At 32.4% G+C, this 23670-nt stretch overlaps 1 protein-coding gene across 1 annotated transcript; it reads right to left on the bottom strand.

The window, feature by feature from the left end:
- Window positions 1-8795: 8795 nt before the first annotated feature.
- On the bottom strand, window positions 8796-10301 carry LOC106643496 (vascular endothelial growth factor receptor 1-like). Its single transcript, XM_089589131.1, has 5 exons — window positions 10112-10301; window positions 9894-10032; window positions 9626-9788; window positions 9194-9525; window positions 8796-9111 (listed from the first exon to the last, which is right to left on the bottom strand). The coding sequence occupies exons 1-5, from the start codon at window positions 10299-10301 to the stop codon at window positions 8796-8798; spliced, it is 1140 nt and encodes a 379-aa protein (XP_089445257.1).
- Window positions 10302-23670: the final 13369 nt, after the last annotated feature.

The raw sequence follows: 23670 nt of genomic DNA, 5'->3' as shown, positions 1-23670 counted from the left end.
TTGTCAACATTAACAAATCATGTAAAAAAGACTGTAGTGCATAGTATACGTACATGATGAGGTAGTGTATCTAAAGTTACAGTCACACATTTTTGTAAACCCTCATGATATTTTGATTCTCATAAACATGTCTTCATAATTTTTATGTACAAAACTTTTAGGATAAGACAAAGACTAGACATTATGTATACCTACATTCCCAGGCCAACGCACGATATTGTATATCAAGATTTTCCAAGTTCAACGAGACTATTACGAATTTTTCCTTACTTTGTCTTATGTAAACGTTGAATCTGGCTTATTTAAAATTTTCCCAAAGTTTAACTTATAAATTCGCACTTCCGCAAAATTTTATCCTACAAAAAGCCGTACAGAAAAATAATTCCTTACAAAGACTGAAAGTATTAACTATTGTCTCATCCACTGACAAAATTTGTTTACGTACAAGCAGTAAGATTTAAAGCCAAGCCTGATTAATAGATTAAAAAGAGTACAAGCAATCCACTCTCATGCAATTATTAACCTTTGCTATTCTTTTGTTAGTACTGAATCGTCGTGTACTATGTAGCATCATTACTTTACTCTTAATCGTTGTTCGTGGATGCAACCATACGTTAACAGAAATACAATGCCGCAAGAGATTGGGGATCGCAAGAGGAACGAAAACGAGTCGATAATCGATATTGTTATGGACCCTCTTTTTCAAAGTCAATTATTATTACGACTCAATCGACTTGCCGACAATCTTGCTACATGCTCTGCACTAATGTTTGTATCTATATAATATTTGTACAATAACGAGGTGGCCTCGAGCGCACAGTTGTCTTGAGTACCTTATTTGTTTATTTATTTGGGTACTTTTTTTTTTATTTAACAATTATTGAACTTATTAAATAACTTTCACTACAACAGAAAATGTTGACATTAAGTTTTTAAATAAGTAGGACGCTCTAAGTCATTATTTCTTATTATTTATTACTAGAATAAAAATCTTACAAAAAATGTAAGATTAAGATATTGTTTTAATTATATTCACCGCATTGAGTAAATACAGGCCCATCTACCATATTTATCCTGAAAAATGAGGCTGCTGAGTTTTCAGCTCTACATCTATTTATTAAGACTTCAATGTTTCGATTAAAGTGAGAGCTATGAAACCAAGTTTGAGGTGAATTATTGTAATAAAGTTTAAAATATTGAGTACCTATGGAGGTAGATTGATGTAGGCAACATTTCTTTGTATTAATGTAAGACATTTTCTCTTGGAAGGAGTTTGTGAAGGGTAATATAAAGTCTCTTGTGAAAATATTTGTAAATGACTTTGCAAATAAATTAGCAGCCTTATTGAAAACAACTTTATTTCTTTGAAGGGTGACAAAATGATTGTATTTTTTTCTAAGTATCCAGTTTTTTTGAATATTTTTACGCACACTGTCAGTTAAAGTTACAACTACTGTAGAATATTTTTCTAATACACAAATTAGGATCAAATTTTGTTTTGCGTTAACGATACGTCACTTGTATATATCACCATATAGGATAAATTTTTTGCTCTGTAAAAATATAACGCATTCCTGTAAAGCAGTTTCGCCGAAGAATGTATAAATAACTATATAATTTCGAATGAAACAATAAATCTTTTCAAACAAAAACTTACATCTTCGTTTGTAGATTTCTTATCCTCATTTAAAGGGTGTGCTTGTTTTCTATAAACCGTATGGATTTCGGTACTTGATAAATATTGGTAAAAAAAAGATCCATTCCCACCACCATCGCTGTATCTACTGATATTATGAATTACATGGGTAACAAAAGGAACGCGGAAGACAAGGGAAAATCATGATGTGCACTTAATTGCTTTGCATTAGACGATCAGTGCTGTCCCGCAGTATCCAGCGCCGCGTATACACAGTACCCAAGTATACAATACGTATCTGTCGGTGACTCCGGTGAAGGAAGAAAAATTGCTCGTGTACGTACAAGCACTGGGTTGGTGATTACACTGTAATTGCGGGCCGATTATCGTTGGCACAACGATACACCCATACGAGCCATTTACAGACAGCCTATGCTCATTGTTACAATCTCGCTCATGCGTACGCGTTCAGGGACGAGGAGAAAGAAAATTATAACGGCACTCGTAGCCCCGTGTCGATTATTATTCGGCGTTACGCGCGAGTAATGGATAATACTTGTAACGCCATGCGCTCCAGGCGAGCATGCTGCTAGCGCTGCTTTTTTTCTACGCTCAAGTTTGCTTGTGCAGCGAAGAAGAGAAAGGACGAGGTGAAAAGAAAAAGAAGCTGTTTACGGTGGCACTTACATTGCACCTTTTGCCCCTTCGTACGATGAGCATCGATTTCTTTCGAGATGTGGGTTACTGTTTACTTACTTTTAAGAGGGACTGAAGTACCAGTTGTAGCACGACCTGGCCACTTCGGGCAAATAAGTTTTTCAATGAACGTGATGATATGCCAGTCATCGAGGTTTGAGTTTGTTAATCTTTGTACTCCTGGTATACCTGTTATTAAAGATCTTGGTGACGTTTTATTCAAGTAAGGGATTTGTAATTACTACAGTACGATAGTCTCAGTTTAATCCACATTATGGACTGCAAAAATTTTCTACAGGTATCAAAACAATTAAGTCAGCTGTTTTCTGTCTTTAAGTATTAACCTGTGTTATTCTTTATTGGGTTTGTAGAGGTCAAGAGCTTTTTATACAAACAATATTGTTGGAGTGGCGTACTTAATTTTTTACTGTAGATTTAAACTGTCATGCTTGCTGTCACATAAACAGACTAAGATAACAGAAACTGAGCATTGCATTATTAAGAACAGAAATGAATACAGTCAAAATTATTATTGTTGTTGTTTTTAGATATTTTAGATATTGGTTGATACTATAACCATCACTAAGGGCTAATTTATAAAATTTATAAAATCATGTAACTATTTAAATCGTTTTATTTTATTGGTATTAAGCTTAATAATACTAAAACCAGATGCGATACCTTAACTTTATGCGTTTTTCAGACATCAAGACATTGTTCAAAAACATCGTCTCGTACTTATCAGTACAGCAATTTATCTGCAAACTTTAAGTATATACGCGATGCATGCGAAAAAAAATTTTAAAAATATTCTTCCATTTCATGCAGAAGAGCTTTTAAAAGTTTGGAATGAATCCTATAAACCTTACGCTAACCACGTGATGTCATTACATGAAGGATTTACTAAAGAATAGAATTAGGATAGTTGTCTGGTCCACAAACTTATGAAGTTGCTGAATAAGGGTTTGCCATTGTTCTCCCGCTATTGTGTAAAGTGTAAACTCTGACCTAAAAAATGTGAAAAAAATCAAATCAGTTGGTAGTAAAAACGTATGATGGTAGTTTTTTTTTATTTTCATTGCAAATCCTTGTTATTTACTTTATTTACTTTTTTAGCCTTAAGACTCAAATGTATTGTTAGGAAGCTGAAAGAATTGCAAGCTTCTACAAGCCGACTAAATACCTAAAGGTGATCAGACCGTAAAGCTATAAACATATTATGTTTACCAGTGCAGGAAATAAATATACGTATCTAAATAATTTAGTTTCTAAGGCTTGTTCTTAGTTTCCCTGAACTTTCTGAGCTCGAATAAGGAAATATGTTTTTTTATTTTTTTATTTTTCTTATTTAACGTAAATGGGGAATTAAAACATGTTCGATAATTAACATACTTTGGTCGGTTTATCTACCAGTGAAAATTTCGATTAAAAACGATCCAAGTAGTATCTAGCTTATTTGTATTTTAATTGAGTATCGGAAAATTAAAATGCATGTACAGTGGATACAGACGTAGGAAGTGATAAATCTTATTGGTTATAAATTTTCGTACCAAGCCCGACATCAAGATGCATTATTTTCGAGCAACAAGATTAATTTACGCGATTATCATTTCCTTACACAACATGCAAATCGTTACCGCACAATTATGCTCCTGCGATACTTTATCAGTGCAATAAGTGTGCGATGCAAGTGCGAACATTAACTAATCAAATATTTTCAAGGTTGCTGGTTAAAGCACAATTATTTATAATGTAGTAAGTAAGCGCTTCCAAGGCTCAAAACAATTGCGAGTTTTCTTCGAGGATTAGATATTTTTATGCGTGGTCGTACCCCCCCCCCCCAAGACTCAGTACAAATTACCGCTCTGACCATACGGTTACTTTCAATACATCGTAAACAAAGGTGATCTGCTTTCGAACGGAATTTCAGGCAACGAGACACCGAAATATGCATTTGTCGGGCGAATGTGACGTAAACCAGTTAAAAACGTGTAATTGTACGTAATGAGCTTAGGTCACATGAAGAAGGTGAAAGTTGGAACAGTACCTACGGAGAACGAGTCACGATATACTTGCGATGGAATATCCAAAGCTCCAAACGACGGAAACCCGAGAGCTGAAACGAAACGCAGTAAGAGAAAGTGCGCGCTTGGGGCGAGGTTTCTTTGAAAAACAGAAAACGAGCACTGCAACCAAGGGATTATGATTTTTCAATTGGCCATCTGTAGTACACAGCTGGGGCACCGAGCTCTCAGCGTCATGTGCATTCAACAGCCCTACACCTAAATTTATTGTAGCCATTAAAAATCGCAGTTAGTTCATTTGATTAGTACTTTGATCGATTATTGACGGGAGCAGCAATGCATAACGTTTTTATTATTTTTTTGAATACGAGAGAAAACTGCCATACAACATCCAAATATACAATGATACCCTGATTTACAGGGTTTTAAACAATACAAACTGAAGCAAGATCCCTACTTACTTATCTATTGGTAAAAAATGATTCAATATTGGTGAAAAGCAAAATAAAGAAGTACGGGTTTCTTATTGAATTTAAAGATCAAATAATTGGGAACGTATAAATCAAATATAACCTACTTGTGAACCTTACGTACAGAAACGCATTGTGAAATAAGCATGAGTTTTTAACCATACGATTCAATTTCGTGCTTCCCGTACTTAAATTATTTTGTAAGCAATAGCACGTAACCTACAAACATAACCTTCAAAACCCAATAAGCTTATAAATATACAAGCAAGTATGGTGGCTCTCAACTAAGAGAGCAATTTCGAATATTTTCAGGAAGTTGTTAAATTTAGTGACTTATTTCAAAGTAAGTATACAGTTAACGACGAAAAAATATAGACGTTTGTCATTCAGGTTTGTAATATCCTAGGGGTACATGACCCAATTATCAGGCTTTTAGAGAGTCATCAAGTATTTAAGATTTAATACTTTTACAAAATTGGGGCATTTTCACAAATAAAATAGACTTTGTAAATTAAGGAAATAGAAAGTCAAAATCAATGGCAGAAATTAGATGATTGGATTTGCAGTGGATGCAATTGGAGTTATAAAACAAAAGCAAAAAATAAACTACGTTTGGCCACAACTTTTGGAAGCAAACGGAAGCCCAGATAACCCGATTGTAGGGATAAGATACAGTAAAACAAAAGGAAAAATAAAAAGAGTTCGATGACAACAGCGGAAGAGAAAAGTTCGATGTGTATGTGCGTTAGCGCGTATTTGTGTGAATTTATACACAATCGCACCTACATGTATACCCAAAAGGTTTCGAGGTGGAGCGTGCGTGCGCTTACATCGCGGCGCTTAATTCTCGATCTGGTGACGACAAGGACGATGCGCCACGCGAGGCTCCAATTAGCAGTACATGGTCCCTGTGCCTGCCTTTCTGGGCTCGCAGTCCTTTTAATAAGGGGTACGTCGTTCACGAGCCTAAAAAAAAAAAAAAAAAAAAAAAAGAAGCGAAGAAAAAAGAAAAAGGAGCTACATAAAGCCAGATTGGAGTACACGTAAACAAGATTATGAATCGATATATTGGTGTGGGTCGAACTCGCAGGGAGGAAGAGGGAGTGATTATTGCCGAGCGACGTGGAGTATAGTCGTAACTTTTTGATCTCAAGTTGGAAGGAGGAGCTACCACGCGTCGAGGATAAATCCATGTGGTGGATAAGCTGTTTTGCGTTGGAACTCTTTACTCAAAATACTTGTCTTATTGGAGCACGTATTTTCAAATGCAAAAGCGTCTTTCCATCACTTAATAGGGGATTGAAGGATGTACTTGACTTATTTTTACTTGGGAATAAATTTTAGTTCGATCAACATACGAGCATATTTTTATATTATCATACAAATGTTTCATTTCTAGTTATACCAGAACCAGGTGATACATTGTTCGATAATTTTATGCTGCCTGTTAAACCAAGAACCAAAAAAAAATTATCATCCTCCGTCTACCCTTCTACAACATACACGTCAGCATGGAGTCAGGGATACTTGGATACATGGGCTCGTAAATGTTACGATTGCATATTGATTTACAAAGAGCCAAGACAGAGAGAGAGAGAGAGAGAGAGAGAGAGAGGAAGGGAGAGGTCAAAAGACACAATATACGAAAGAACAAAAAGGTCCTGTTATTCGCGTACGGCAGCATGGCGAGGCGCGAGCGCGCGTTAAGGTTACCTCACTTCTCCGTCAGATGTATATTATACTTGTATTTGCGTTATCCCCCATAAATCGATGCTGTGGATTTTTTCTCCATTCCATCCTCCCCGGCATGACTGTTACGTATGAATATATCATTTCGTAGCTACGTATGTATGTTATACGTGCGCTTTTGAGCGAACGTGTGTATATACGTATTTGTGTCGAACGCGAGAGAGCGCCTTGTTTATTGTACCACGAGAGCTAAAATGTTTTTTTGTTTGAGAGATTAATGGCTTTTATCTGGAACTCTTGGCTCTGATTCCTTATCGGTGGGTTTATGACTGTCATATGGTTTCTTGATCGAGCGTATACACGGGTTGTTTCACAAAACATTCGGTGTCTTATGTTCCCTAGAAACTTCTTACAACTTTTGACAAATGCTGCTACAAAAACCATATTTTTTTGGGTTTTTTTTCGTAAAAAAAAAAACATGTCCAGAGTATGCTAGGACTACGCATAGACTATGTCCAGTATAGAGTAAGCATATTTAAGACATAATCATTACATTTAGACATAAGGTTAGCAGGAATTTTTCATCTAGAACTTTACATTCCTTTAATTGCTTCTCAGCTTTTATGACAAAAACAAAAGCACTGACAATACTAACATTAAGGACTGCTTCTTCTTTACAAAGTTGTTTTTCATCTCTAAGGAATGCTGATCTAACCAGTTCAATTTCATTGTCTTTACAATCCTCATTAATTATGAAACATTTAACAAACATCTAGGAGCCATCAGGCTTCAGCAAATGTAAAAGGCCTCTTTGTTGAAAGATGGTCAAATCAGGAACTCAACTTCCAGAAATCTTGTTTAAAAATGATATTATATCACCTGGCTAGATGACAGTCATTATTTTTAAACTTTGGTAAACTCTATGGTAGGACGAAGTGACAATTTGATAGTGCAAATTTTTTTATTCTTAAATGGCTACTTTATAACAGTGGATAACTGCACGAACTGTTTTGAAATTTTTGATACATATTAATAAATTTCTCATAACCTCGTCATTACTCAACTATACACATTCTACAAGACAGGATTTAAAAATGATTATTAATAGAAAATCACCTGTATTGTGTTTCAATTTAGCGATTCTAAGAATAATTCCTCCTTTACAATAAAAAGTACTTAAATAAGTATTAGAAGTAATACTGTTGCCAAATTTGTAGGTCCAGTCTCTTAAAATCATTTAAATCAACACATCACTGAAGGAAAATTCTTTGCTGGTTGCTTTAACTGATACATGGCAAAAGCTTATTATTGTCTGAGTCGTTATTATCTGTTAGTGACAAGAATTTTAATGTGCATCTGCACTGCTTATTATTTTAAAAATTCATATTTTAAAAGGTCTGGCATTTGGTTGTAAAGGTCAGAGGGCCTCGGGACCTCTGCGTCCAAGGCTACAAGCACAAACACAGTTGCTGTGTTTGCGAACAATTTTCCTTCTCTTCGAAATATTTGACATTGCGGGCATTCAGCCGCATGAAAGCAGAATACAGCATCACTGTGCTACGCCGTTACTAGAAAAATTGTTTGTTTAATTTCTTATGCAAAAATATTTAACAATAGAAAAAAGGAACTTTGATCATCCTGGTTTCAAAACTGTAAGCTTTTAATTATTGTATTTAATTACGCCCTTAAATTAAATTCCATTATTGTCTCTTTACTTAAATTCAGAACACGAAAAGCATGAGTAGAATTTTTGCTTGTGTAACTACGATCCATTTCTACTAAGTATGGGATTAAGTAATTTTAAATGGCTTGTTGCATTTTACTTTTACATTTTCTTTAGCAGCACTTTATTACTATTACTACTGTCGTCTAATACACTTCTTCGTGGATGAGGCTTTCCCATCGCGTCCTATGTCCAGCCCACGTCAAAAGTAATATTTATGGGGGAGGAAAATGATAGACCAGAGTCTAAAATTTAGCAGCAATATATTTACAATGTTTTGGTTATTAGTTTGCACATTAGCTGACTAAGTAAAGCATTCACACTGTAAGAGCAAATAAAGTCGTCGAGCTAACGGCTGATTCCACATGAACAAAAATTAGACTTATTTGTTTGTAGAATGAATCTATGAATTCCACTCTTTACTTAACAACTCATATGTAATACAATCAAATTACAAAAAAAAAAAAAGATTGAATAAGTTTCTTAATAATTTGGCACATTATAAATATAACTAAACATCAAATAGTAGTATTGTAGCCGTATCACAGGGCTCTTAGTTACATTATTTCGTCAGTGAAAGATTCTTTATCGATAGTATTGACGTATAATGGTTTTTTGATTTGGAGTACACAGTTGACGTATTCGTGTTGAGTCGGACCAAGGGTTGGATGATCTGAAGACGATGCCATGGCCAAATAGTCATACTGACTCTCAAAATTTCGTGCCTGATTAGGAACCTGGTACGTATGATTCAGATTCATATAGCGCAGTTTGACGTCATCCTTTAATAGCTCACCGATTCTCTCAATTAGCTCTGTGAATGATGGCCTTAGAGTAGGCTCAGCTTTCCAGCAGCAAAGCATAATATCATATCTAAAAATATTAAGGTAAGGTAAAAAGCCATAAAAAAGATTTTTGTATATAAGACAAAGGACTAGTTGTTTCCTTTACTAACATGGTGCTGGTTGCATATTTAGGCTGCTCCAACCTGTAGCCATTGATAAGTCTTTTTAACTGTTCTATGATATCCATACCTAAGAATGGTATATCTGCAAATGTGAAAAATTCCCATAGTACGACACCAAATGACCAGACGTCTGACATAGTCGAAAAAATCCCATTTCTAATTGACTCAATAGCCATCCATGCCACAGGCACTGCCCCATTTCTCTGTTTTTTATAATAGCCGTCTTTGTAGATCATTTTTGCTAGACCAAAATCACAAATTTTGACAATGTTGTTCTCTGCCAAAAGGATATTTCTTGCTGCTAAATCAGCATGCACAATCTGTGTATCAAGTAATATAAGTACAATGATAAGGTACTTGTAAGTAATAATGGAAAAAACATGAGCAAGTAATTATGCGCATACACTTATATGTCTATACCTTTCTTTTGGACAGGTATTCCATTCCATGAGCTACCTGAAATGCCCAGTACAATAGATTCTCAGAATCTACAAGTATGCAAGTCGCTTCATTACAGTCATTTTGGTAATTAGATCGCCAGCCTGGTTGGGTGTCCCTGTTGTTAAGATCATGAGCAATGCGACTTTACAATTACAAACAGATTTAAGTATCTTTAATACAATAAAAGTAGTGATGAATACGTCTTATTTTTTTTTTTTTTATTTCAAATTGTATTGAATAATGGTACCTTTGCAATTCCTGTCTAACAGGTGAGTTTATTTTACCAGTCAACGAATTTGGTTGATTTATCAAATTTCTTCGATTTTGCAAAAGTAGTTCTTGTAGGTTTCCAAACTTACAAAATTCCAAAATAATAAGCAATTCACCTTTAACGTATTCAAATGTATTTAAAATTAAGTAAACTCTCAAGGTCAGATTTATTTACACTTTTGTGCCAATCCTTACTTTGTGCAATATTTTTGGTACATACACCCAGAAGATTGACAATGTTTAAATGCCTTTCTAAATGAATCATAATTTTGAGCTCCCTTTTTAAAGCACGAAGGTGAATTGGTTCAGCTTCATTGTGGGCGGATTTAACGGCCACAGTTAAAACAGGCTTATCGGTCCAAACTCCATACGCTTTAGCCTTCATTACAACCCCAAAATGTCCACTACCAAGTTGCTTCTCTATAAACAATAACTTATGGTATTATTTTAATATTCACTAATTACTCACGATGATTAATCATTGCATACCAAACTTTAATTTCTCTATGGGGATTTCACACTTTCTATTATATAGGAGGAGTTCTGATCGATCGATTATCGTTAGATCAGGATTTATGCGGTCTAATGATCCTTGATCAAACTGTTTTAAGCGAGCTTTCAGCCACTGTTCCTTAATATTCAATAAAATATTAAATAATCAATTTAGATTTTCTGTAAAATTTGATTTATAAATCTTCGTTACTTAAAAAACGTCCCTTACCTTTTTATGACGTAGTTTAACATGAAAGTATAACAAAAATAACATAATAAAACTGGTTAATAAAGCCATAATGATAATTTGAAGCCAAGAGTTTTCAGCTCCTGAAATTTGAATATCTCATTGGGCGTTAGTGTTGTGTTTCATAGATTGTTAGTTTTAAAGTTTTTTTAAACAAACATATGGTATAATACTAGATAAAATAGTTATTTGTTACCTTTAACAGTAAATTTTACTGATCTTCGGACTTCTCCAAGATCGTTTTTAGCAAGACACGCATAATTTCCACTGTCACCTTCTAAGAGATATTTTACTATGAGTTTTTGGTTTCTATCCACTAAACTAAATTGTTCTGATAACTTCAAGGGTGCATCATCTTTATACCATGTGATATTAGGTTTTGGTGTTCCTATAGCTTTGCACAATAAAATGATAGTTTTAAAAAAATCTCTCCATGGTACAATTATTTCTTCGTCATTCATATTTGTATCAATGAATGTCGGTATCAATAATGCTATAAATAAAAAGAAAAATTTTGTAAACGAAATTTATTTTACAAGACTTTAAGGGAATCATGGATTTAAATTTTAAGAATAACTTTTTTGCAAAATGGTGCAGACAATCAAGTATTTAATACTTTTTAAAATTTACGAATGTTACGTCACTGTTCTACGAATCATATAAGCTATCTTTTGATACTCTACGAGGAAAAGTTTTAATTTTAAGTGACAGCACATAAACGTGATTATACTAGACTAGTGGCCCCCCCGTCTCGGCTTCGCCTGAGACTTATTAGATGGAATCCAATAGCTGGTATAACGTCGAAGACGTTGGTGTCTAAAGCACCTTTTTTTTGCAGACTCAGTTGTTTTGGTGATTTAAGGTGGAGAGGTTAGTTTGTGATGCATGCCCGTTGGCTCACGTTTATTATTATTTCTTCATAGCTGTTAGGTTCTCCCAGCGCCGACCTGGGAGAGGATCGGTGATTCCTTGTTGAATACTTTAAGTCGAGAGGATAATATAGGGTCGTTGGTCACCAGGATTTCCAGCCTTGCGACAAGCAACTCTGCTCGTGACGTCTGCCAGAGAATGACTGACTTGGTTCAATAGTAGCCGGCTTTATATAGTCTTTTAGTTGACAAATCGTCTCCGGAAATTGTAGTAAAAATGTATTTGTTGGCAAGGTCATTAAAAGTTAGGTGACCCTTAAAAGAACCGATGAGATTGATGGTTAAGTAGGGAACGTAAATACTTATAATGGCCCTGAAAAGAGCCAGTGGTTGAACTTGCAGCTATTTCTTATTATTATTCTTGATGATGGAGAGCCAACTGCAGGTATCTCGACTCTTATCCTTTGAGTCTCTGTGTACTGAGACCATACTGGGGGGGGGAGGGTACGCCACTGACCAAAGAATATTTCGTCTTCAGGTCGTTCCCCGGATAACCAACCGCTCATCGTTGGTCGGGAAAGTGGGCCTGGAGAATATCTTCTCTGTGAGTATGCCTTTGGGACTTGGGACGACCACTGAGAAGAAGGCCGTTGTAGCTGTCCGTACTCCTCAGGGCTGTCGCCCCTGGTTTACATGTGTAATAAAAAATTATCTGACGGCACCAGGCCAGATAGTTGATCGGCCTCAAAACTCTGAAGTGTTGAAGTAGGTAGTGCTCTGGTCAGACACGTCTTCTGGTATTCCGCCAGAGACGTTGTTGTTTAGAACATTTTTATATTCGTAGCACTTGTCAATCCGGGAGGTTCTAGGGTGAAATAAGACGTAGGTCGTTTGCTCATTGGAGAAGAGTGTTGTCAGTAGCCGGGGTACTCAGCTGTACGACTTACAACTTTATTCATGATGTATTACTGGTGAACGTCTATCGACATTGCCGCGATTGTATAAGAAAATACACAAAAAACATCCTGTTTTTGAGCCTGATTTTTAAATAACCTTGTTTTTTGTGTCACGCCTTTGAAACCAGGTGTTTTTGAGGGTCGCGTGTGCCCTCAGTAGAAAAAATAGGATTCATCACATAAGCACTTTTACTCCACGGCTATCCGATTCTCTGGCTTCGCAGGTCCCTTGAGCCACAAAATAGCCCCAGAAACGATGACAGTTATCCGACGAGAACTATTACTTCTCCCCAATTTTCAAACAAATCTTTTTTTTCTTTTTTTGTGAATCATAAAAAAACGGGTATCATCTCTTCTAAAACCCGTGTTTATAATTTTTCGCCCATGGTACATAAAATTGCGAACAAAGTAAGCCTGGTTTTAAAGGTGTGTCACAAGAAACAAGATTATTTAAAAACCGGGCACTAAAACGGGATGTTTTTTGTGGATTCCCTTATATTATTATTTATAAACTTGTACAGCTAAATTATCATTATGATTAAAGTGTCATGATTTTAATATAATCGGATTATGCGCGATTGTTTCATCGATTGCTCTCTGTATTAAATTTATAATTTCAGAACGAAGCTCTTTATTTCGTGTGCTTGGGGGGCTGGAATTTTAAAAACGACAGATTTTCATGAATCGGAAGTCACTTTCCGGAAGTCTCTTCCTCGTAATTTATTTTATCTCCCCCCTTACCCCGTCACCCTTCCCATCAGTTCCCTACGCACTACCCCTCACCCTGTCTCTTCCAACCGTGTAGAGCTAGTCTCCTGCACATCTCCTCTCATCTCACGCCGTTTTGCCTGACCCCTCATTCCCCTTCACACTACACCATGGAAGCACACACACACGAAGCAATAAATTTTTATTAAATCATAATTTTTTTTCCCCACAATGATTATTATACAACCCTGAATTTTTTTCTTCAAAAATTGAAAAAAAAAAAAAAAAACTTTCCAAGAGACTTATTTCCTCGACCTCCTACATACGAGCCGCGTATTTTATCCTTTCTGCTACGAGCTCTCCCAACATGACAACTTCGGTTTCTTCTACTTATAGTGTGGTTCGTAACTGAATTGTAATTTAAATATTTATTTACTGATTATCAATTAATTTGGTTCGATAATATGTTATATTAATTATTAAATTATTTCATTTTTCTATAATTTCCTTTGTTTCATTTGTTTTTTTACTTTTATTTAATCTTCTTTTTTTCAATTCCTTTTTTTATTTAACTTTTTTTTCATTCGATTGTATTTTTTTATGTCTTTTTTAATTTCATTTAATTTTTTTTTAATCATTTTTTATTTCATTTTTTTTTATTTTGTTTTTTTTTTTTCATTTTTTAAAAATTTTATTTTCTTTATTTTTATTTCATTTCCTTTTTCATTTTTTTTTCATTTTATTTTATTTTTTAACGTCTTTTTTTTATTTCTTTCCTTTTTTTTTATTCTTGAATTATTTTTCATACTATTTTCCATTTCATTTAGAGAGGTAGGAGGAACGCAAATTTGTAGCAATGCTGGCTATCATTTTTTTCATATGGATATACTTATATACGCGCTTTTACGAATACCTGACTCTTATTTTCTTATTTTATCAAAATAACTAATTTGTGGATTAATTTCAAAATTTTTTAAGTTCATACAAAAGTAATCTATCATACAAAACATTGGAAGCTTCCAACAGATCATTTCCTTATAAATGCAATTTTACGTGATTCTTCCATGAAGTTAAATAATAAACTGAGGTTTTTTTCAAATTAAACATAAAAAACTGTACAGTTAAACGATCTTCAGTTTTTTGTGAGTATTTTTTATGCTATTACAAATGCACGTTTCAATGATATCTATCAACTTTCAGTTGCAACTCTTCTTTGAGTTGCAACTTTTAGTTTTAAGTTTTGGCTTTTTTTAGCTTAATATTTCGAAATTAAAATAATGATATAACTTTGAAGTCATTGGTAGTGATACAGTGGACTGCCTAGAAGGTAATTTTAGTTGTAAATAAATTCAACTAAAATGGGTTCAAGTCCTTCAACATCAAAATCGAAAAAGTCAAAGGAATTAACGAATTAAACAAAATGCAATTATTAACAATTAAAAATAAAAATAAGAAGAAAGGTATGAAATCAAAACATAATAATTAAATAAAAAAAGGAAATAAATTAATATTAAATGATGAGACAAATTGAATGGGAAATACTTAAAATATGAAATCAAAAAAGGAAATAAAATTTAAAAAGACATTAAAAAATAAAACGAAATAAAAAAAAGGGAATAAAATCAAAAAAGACATTAAAAAACGACATAAAAAAGTTAATGAAATAAAAATAAAGAATAGAAAATGTAAAAAAAAAATGAAAAAAAGAAATGAAACAAAAAAGACATGAAAAAATACAATCGAATGAAAAAAAAATTAAATAAAAATAAAAAAAGAAATGAAACGAAAGAAATTTCAAAAAATTGAAAAAAGTTAAAAGAAATTAAACATTAAATGAGTGCCAAAAAAGAATGAAACATGAGATGTGTGTTGAAAAACATCATAAAATAAAGAAACACAATTTCTCAGGTAACAAAGGGGTCGCAAGACCCATAGGAAGAACGAAGCTATATAAGAATAAGTACTGCATTTATATAGTTCAGTAAAACAAAAACTTAAAAAACGGATAGGAAAATTAAAAAAAAAATTGGCTCAGTACTCACGATGGTTAAACTTTGTGAATACTGTATTTATGCACGACGTACTTACGGAGTTAAACCATCGTAAGTACTGAGCTTCTTTGTTTTTTTTTTGTATTTGTCTGTCAAGTTTTTAATTTACTAAACTACATGAATGCAGCACTTATTGTTATAGAGCTTTGTTCCTTCTATGGGTCTCGTTTATAACTGTTTTTTTTTTTTGATTCATCTATCTGCGTATTGATTCATCTTTTAGGTAAAACCAGCTGCGAATTTTGGCTTTCTGAACAGTAATTTTTGGCCTACTTGAAATCTCTTACCACCTACGGATTTTATCATACTACACTTTAAACGATTTGCTTGTAGATGGAACTGGTTTTCGGTGATTTGTAACAAATTCTAGCAACAATTTTAATAAATTATTATTCAGAGTTAATTTTAAGTATTTTTTTCATGACGACTTAATATATTACAGGGAATAATTAATGAAGAATCTTTTTAAAATTTCTTGCATGACATAACTGCGAGGTAAAAACTGGTATATAGTAAGGGATTGTTGTAATCGGTCCGCTGCGTATATGCGAAATCTGCGTTCACTGAAATCACGTATAATAAGGGACGACTGTATTTAATAAAAATCTGTTGCGAGGTTGAATTTTGCAGGAGGGGACACTACTTCTAAAAATATAATTAGTCCGTTCCTAATACGATAATAAAGAAAAAAAAGTGAATGAAATGTCAATAGTTTGGAAATTTAATCACTTAATTTATTTTTAGCAGACAATCATAGACTATTACCTTAAAAAAAAACTTAAAATTGTAAAGTTATAGTTATCTCACAAAAACCGTAACTCAATCAATAACGGCGTATTACTTACTTGGGAAGAAAAAACAACTAAAGTTTCGGATCATAGGCATTTTATAAGTTCATGAGGCCAAGCTGAGGGTTACAAGTATGTTAACTGACTTTTTATGGACTGTAGATAATTTTTTCTTAACCTTATCACTTTGTTGGAAGAAACTTCCTTCTTTTGAGGCAGCATGGTAAAAACTAGATCTTTTTGCGATATTAAAATAGAAAAATATAAAAATAATAACAGAAAATATTTCAAATCACGTTGTTGACTGATTCCTTTACGTATTTTTCTTAATTTTTTGTCCATATTATACCTCAAATACTTATAAAATTGGTAAATATATATAATAATAAATACATATCATATCCTACAAAACGATATAATTGTATTTAATTCATAGAAAAAATGTATTTATGTAAAAAACAATTTTAACACAAACATAAAAAAACACTGATAAAAAAGTTGTGTAATTAATGCTCTAATCAGACTTCATAAAATTGTAAAAGAAACTGTTAGGATCAAAATTATTATTCAATAAATTTCAATATTTCTCCAATGATTTCAAGAAAATATTTAAATCGTTTAAAAAATATATAAAAATTATGAAATATTTTAAAACATCAATAATCTTTATTAATTTTTGAGACTAAAATTTATTAAATTTTCAGGTTTCTTACATATAAATTTACATAAAGTTGATATCACCACCTGAATGGAAATCCTTTAAGCAGAGACTTGAAATATTTTGTGATAGGGTTTCAATATAATGGCTCATTACTCTCTTTATTCAAATAATAGCAGAAATACTATACTAAAACTAAAGTTTAGCCCTTAGGACCCGCAGCATAAGTAAATTTTAAGTGAGGTTTTTCTTAGTGTTTGAGTTATTATACCTAAATTAGGCTTGATATAAGATTTTCAATGATGAAATTCTGTAACAATACTTTTTTTTCTAATAAAGTAGTTATTTATTGAGAAACTTGGGATTATAGCTAAATAGTTAAAAAGATCGAATTAATCATGTGAAAAAATTTAATTGCTTTTGTATTTTTCATATTTTATTAAATATCGTTAATATTTATTGAAAAATCAAGTAAACTTATGCAATCGATATATTACGATGGACTATACTGCCGCCCAACAGAAAAAAAAGTATAAGTGACATTTTTGTCGAAAATGAGTTATACCAATCGATTTGTCAGACAATTCTGCTACTAATAGCATATCTACAAATTAAATATCTTATACCGTGATTGAGTATTAGTTGAATAAAAATTGGAACAATTTCTAATAATTTTCGTCAGCAATCAAAAAAAAAAAAAAAAAAAAGGAAGTGACCCAAAACGTGGAAATCGCGCTAGACAGACAGAGTAAGAGCCCTTATCCTTTTTTTACGTTGTAAAGTCGACGATTACCGCTTCGGATTGCAAACTAGAAAAAGGGTAAGCCCCACGGAATAAGCTGTATTTTTGCGCTACTATAAAATATTACATAAAGTCTGTTTAGATTCATTTTATCTGTTTCTGTTTAAGAATTAATAATTACTTTGTAACAGTCAAATTGATAATTAATTAACCATTAGATGATAAAATATTTTAATTTTGCGGATATAAACTAGGATACAATAGAATTGACGCTGTTGAGAAAAAAATTAGTGTCAACTCAGTATAATAAAGGACATGGTAGATGGTTCTGATTGTCAATGCGGTCCTTCTCTTAAATCATAATTATTATTTTGAATTCTTCATGGCTTTGTACTCTAATTCTATTTTTTTTTATCAAAAAGTAGCTTATTTTATGTTTTATCTCTTTCCCATCATGCTGTTATTAATACCTTAAAGTAAAGCTTTATATTTTTGTTTGACTGACTGCTTGAGATTTTTGAAAATAGTAATATAACGTAGATTGTCAAAAATAGCAATTTATTGCTAGTAGATGGTGACCGTAGAACTAACCGTACTGGCCACACTAGTATATTCACGCGTAAGCTTATACCATTTAAGAAAAGGTTTTTTAACATTCAAATCTCGATAGTAAAAGTTTTATCATCTGAAAAAGTAAATTACTTTTCTCAGATTATTATAGAGTAGTATCAGTTTATATGAACTTTTTATGTTAATTTCAGCACCTTACTCTAGAAAAAATAATCATTTGTTCGTTGGTATGTAGGTGTATGTTAACAAATAATTATTTAGATTTCTAGATTCACTTGATGTAATTGAATTCAAAAAGATTCATTTGTTTGGTTCAATATGTATTCTGTTTGGTTAATGGCTTGGTCACATACATATGCTTTACTTATTTTAAGTTTTACTAAATTTTCGTTGCAATCATTTACAAGAGTAGAAATTAACACTACATTTAATATTATAACTTATTATTTTAGACATTATTGAAATAGAAATACTCATTGAGGGATATTTTACAACAGGTAATTTCTATCAGTATAACAAACGTTGACTGAGTAATTTTACAAAAAAACAAGAGTTAACGTCCAGTGAGCACAGTTCAAAGCAAAAACGAAGCTGTATGTATATAATAGTTGTAATTTGTGGAAAAAACAATTTATTTATGTCCTTCTCTCACGATAGTTAATTTCTCGTTTTTTCCATTACATCTTGATAAATTTAGAAAAATTTACTTATTAAATTGTTTAAAAAAGTACTTTAACTTTCTCTATTCCCATAAACTAGTTAGTTGTTTAACAAATGATGTTATACAGCTCTAAAAAATATTAGATTAAATATTTTAATTATGCCTGGACAGCCCTTACCATAATAGTTGTTTTGTTACTTTGTTTTCACTATTATTAGTATCATTAATATCATTATTATAGTTAGTGTATTTTGTTACCATTGACTGTGAGTCTGCAAGTTCGATATTCTTCTTTGCCATGTATATTCATTGCTATGCAACTGTAATCTCCTTGATCTGCTATAGAGACATTTTCAATCGAGAGAACCGCACTATGCATGTAATTGGTATTTTTCATTGTAAAATTCATTTTTTCTGAAATTTGATAAAGACGTACTGAGAATTTTGGTTTGAAGTATAAAATAGTTTTTATAAATTTAAGTGAGTACTGTCATAACCTACCATAAACGCCGTACCGAATCCGTTTCACCCATGTAACCCTTGGATACATGTATTTTACAACAGTACATGTTACGGAAAAATTTTTGCCTTCAACTAAATCTTGATGAAGCTTATTTATACTAAAAGGTTTGCTAAAATTTTCTTCATCTTAAAAAGAAAAAAAAATATTTTTAACTATTTTAACTATGAAATAGATACTTAATAAAAAAAAAAAATGAAAACAAAGTAGAGAATCGCATACCAATAATACGAATATTATTCTCTTCTGAGTGACAAAAATGATGGCTGCAAGCGGTGCAGATTATTCGAGTAAACGTAGTGACGTTTATTGTTATTTTTGAGGTTGTTGCATCTTCACGCAAATTTTTAGTTTCTGCACTCTTAAATTGTTAAATTAAAATTAGGATCGCATAGCGAGAATGATGGTATGCTGGATTTTGAGTATGTTGGAACGTTTTTATGGATGGCAAAGAATTGAGAAAATATCACTGCAATTAGTGTTTTTGTCGATCTCAAAGTTCATGCTACATGAATAAAAAAATCACGATAATGTACACAATTACTATTGGAGTCATGATATTTCTAAATTTTTTCAAGATCATTATGGCACTATCATTATTACTGTAATTATAATTATTATTATAAGTATTATGACGATTATAAAAATAACAATATCTTCTATTATAAGTATTGTTTTTGTTATTATTTATTATAATATTTTTATAATTACAATCCCCCTAAGAAATAACGTAAGTAAAACCTTTGACAAAATGGTAGTTTTCCTACGAGTTTGAAAAGTCTCTGTTTGCGAACCGAGAGGTTTGCGGCCCGAGCCGAAGGCGAGGTCCGTAACGAGGTTCGTAAAGGAGACTTTTCGAACGAGTTCCAGAAAACTGCTTTTTCGCCCGAGGAAGTACCAGCCTCCCAAAACCACCCGAGGACGGAAAAAGCTATTTACATCACATAAGCGCCATCCAACGGTGAATATACATCAGAAAACTGTGAGGCAATAAGTATCTTGAAAATTAGAGTTTTTATGTTGCAATATTATCATATTTGATTGAAGTAAAGCTTGTCTAAATACGCTGTTTTTTTTCCTAATAGGTTTTAATTAATATGGTTACATTGGATATCGGTTCTAACACCATTACTTTAGTGTTTCAAATTCTAATCCTGAAAAACTTTTTATTTAAGTTCACTATAAACTAGTCAAACTATATTCAAAATTAAATATAGTATTGCTTGCATACAAGTTTTTAAAAAGACTTTACCCTAGCATTATCTTACTTTTTCATAAATATTTCCGTGACCATAAAAATTGTGACTATTGTTATGTGACATAAATATACATGATTATGAATAAAAGATGTTATATCATGTTATGGTTAATTTTCAATTTGTAATTCTGTCAAAACTTTGTTACCGATGAAAAATCACGCTCCATCATCCTCAAATTTATACAACATGCACATATCTACATAGTTCAAAAAATATATAAACATAATTAAGAATAAATAACCTCTAACTTCCATTCCATACAGCCACGACTTGAATAATACGTCGGGCACTGTTTGTAAGTCCACGAGATATTAGGCTGAGGATAACCAACGCTCATACATAAAAAAGTGGAGTTTTTATTTACTGTGTGAAACGATGCGGAGTAACCACCTGTATATAATAATGACACAGTAGGTGTATGAGGTCCTAAAATTTAAAATTGAGCCTCACAAAGATGGATACTGCATAAAATGGCGATAGAAAATATCATAGTAGTAGTAAACGTACTGTATGGTTTCAGAAAAAAATCTAAAGATTTTGTTTCGGCAGTGTTATTTGCTTGAAAAGTATAACTTCCTTGATGGAACCATCTTACCTTTTTAATTGTCAAGCTACTAGTTAATTCTTCATCAGTTACCACGATATCCTCTTTGGATGCAATCACTTTCTTGTAACGGTCCAACCTTAGAATAATAACAATATTTTTAATACAGTGATTGTGATGATGTTGTTAACAGTATAATTATAAATAGGCATAGATTATTACCATTTAATAGTTGGTCTTGGATAGGCATCCACACGAACTACAAATGTTACCATAGCACCAAATTCCACAAAAAATCTCTTCCCGTTGCTATACGCTAGATTGATGTATGTATTTTTTGGATCTGTAAAAACAATACGTAGCATAGATATTTCCTTCTATCATCGAATATTCAGTAAACATATACGCATTTGCCACTTTACCATGTATTTTGATAAACATTCTAGCACACACTGGTTTATTGTATAAGAATCTCACTTGGCACGTATAATTTCCTTCATCATTAAATGTGACATTATTTCTGACAAGTTTGGAAGTCACGAATGTGAAAGGACCTTTGCCATCTTTCATGGAATTGGAAACTTTCCTGAAACTCTGATAATAGCACTTTGTTAGTCATTAATGGGTATATATAAATAAACCTGACATTATTTAAAGACTATTAACCATGTGTTCTCTGGTGAAAAAAATTACTAATGTTTAGATATGCTTTTATGTTGTTTGTTTTATGTGTTTATTATGGGTATTCATAGTAAAATAATCAATAATACATGTATTCTATAAAATTTTACACAAAGTATGAATCTTTTTAACTATTTATAATTCTATTACCTTTTTTTAAATTAGCTCAACAAATATTTAAGTAAAAAAAAAATGATTTAAAACACACATATTGACATTCAAATAAGCTTTTTTCTATAAGTAAAAAAAGGCTTCAATAGCCATGTTCATGAACTTCTAATTTTACCGAATTATGAGGGGTAGTCCAGTAGACATCGTAGAGATTATGTTGTTCTATTTTAATTGTGCATTTAATATTTAACGTCGAGCCTTCAACGACGTGGTGTGGACCATCTATTTCAAGTACTGGTTTCCTCTGCTCCCATTTAACTATTGATAGGCTATCTTCTCCTTCAATGATCTTTAACTCTGTCAAATTTCGATGCACAGAAAGGTTTTGTCCACGGCAGCCTGGGTAAAGTAAGTACTAAAGTAATTACAGCATGTCATTAGCTATATCTTAAAATATCAGACAAACAATCCAATGAACTATCAAGTTGTTAACACTTAGATAATGTGTGCATGTTAAATTTGAGGCAGTTTTTTAATGTGTCAATGATAATAATATTGTACGTATAGAGTAACACAGCAATGCAGAGCATATTGGGAATAGTTTCCAGAAATGAATGTAAAATAAAAAAAATAAAAACTGTGTACGTGCTAGCTTCTTTTGAGATAACGCTTGTCTCATACTACAATAATTATATGATGAAGTAAGGTTTAAAGGTGTTAGAATCATCCCTGTGCTCTTTCTGAGTCCTTTCTTGCTATTGTTACAAAATTTCATTATTTATGGGATATTTTCTCTAACACTTTGTATTATTTCACCCATCTTATGAATAGTTCATCCCATGTAACGTGTAGCCTTATAAATTTACTTCATTTTTTAATGATTTTTTTGCATAAAGCAAATGTAGAGTGTATTGCATATGATAAAGTATTGTATTTTGTATGGAATCTAGTAAAGCTCCACCCGCCCCCAGTAAGTTTCACGAGCCAACCGAATTTCATCGTAATTACTAAGTTAATAAATTTCTCTTCTTTAAATGATGCATACGTAACTGTCAAGGAAAAGGTCTAATATGAGTTAGTGAATGACCTTTGCCATTCACCATATGAGACCTGGAACCATACTTTTACACACATCCATGCTTTAAATTACAATTTATACAATCTACTTTGTGCATAAGCTTATGACTGTGAAGAAAGTAACAACAGCAAATCCCAAAGGTATAAGCTGTTACCTGCAGTCTTGCCAAATAGTTCTACGAAGTTTACAAGCATTGACTTACTACAACTTTCAAGTTACACTGTAATATTAATTTTCAATAGAACTTATAAGTTGGCTTACCTAACAATAAATGGATAACAAAAACTAGAGCTGACCACTGCAGTAGTCTGAGGGAGTTTTTCCATACACAAAAGCACAGCATTGCAATATCTCTTAAATTATTTTTATAGTTAAGATGTTTTTTATGAATTCACTCAGCTGGACACGATAGATACAGTTAAACTGTTTAAGCTAGAAACAAATTATTTTAATACTGAAGTAATAACTGAATCCAACTACGACTTGATTTACTCTAATAGTTTTATTTTTCTCCTTGATTAGCTTTTGATTAATTGTGTCTTCATAGTTCATACACTAACATAACGCATTATGAGAGAGGAATGTCCACATGAGCAACTTAATATAAAAGAACAGGAAATGAGGGAATAATATCTAATCGATGCACTGATAATGATAATTACTTAACGAACTAATAATTTCAACGAACAACGCAGCTGGGAGAGTACTAAATCTTTATTGTATTTTAATGACAATTCTAATATAGTTACACCTGACACTTTTACACAAAAAATTGGTACAAATTATTCTTCACGATAATGATTTAAATCAACTTGTATG

This window comes from Copidosoma floridanum, unplaced genomic scaffold, assembly GCF_036245765.1.
Source record: "Copidosoma floridanum isolate Cflo_tuat_1 unplaced genomic scaffold, Cflo_Japanese_pri ptg000007l, whole genome shotgun sequence".
Classification (NCBI taxonomy): domain Eukaryota; kingdom Metazoa; phylum Arthropoda; class Insecta; order Hymenoptera; family Encyrtidae; genus Copidosoma; species Copidosoma floridanum.
The sequence above is the reverse complement of the archived record's forward strand: the minus strand, read 5'-3'. Positions and strand labels throughout refer to the sequence as shown.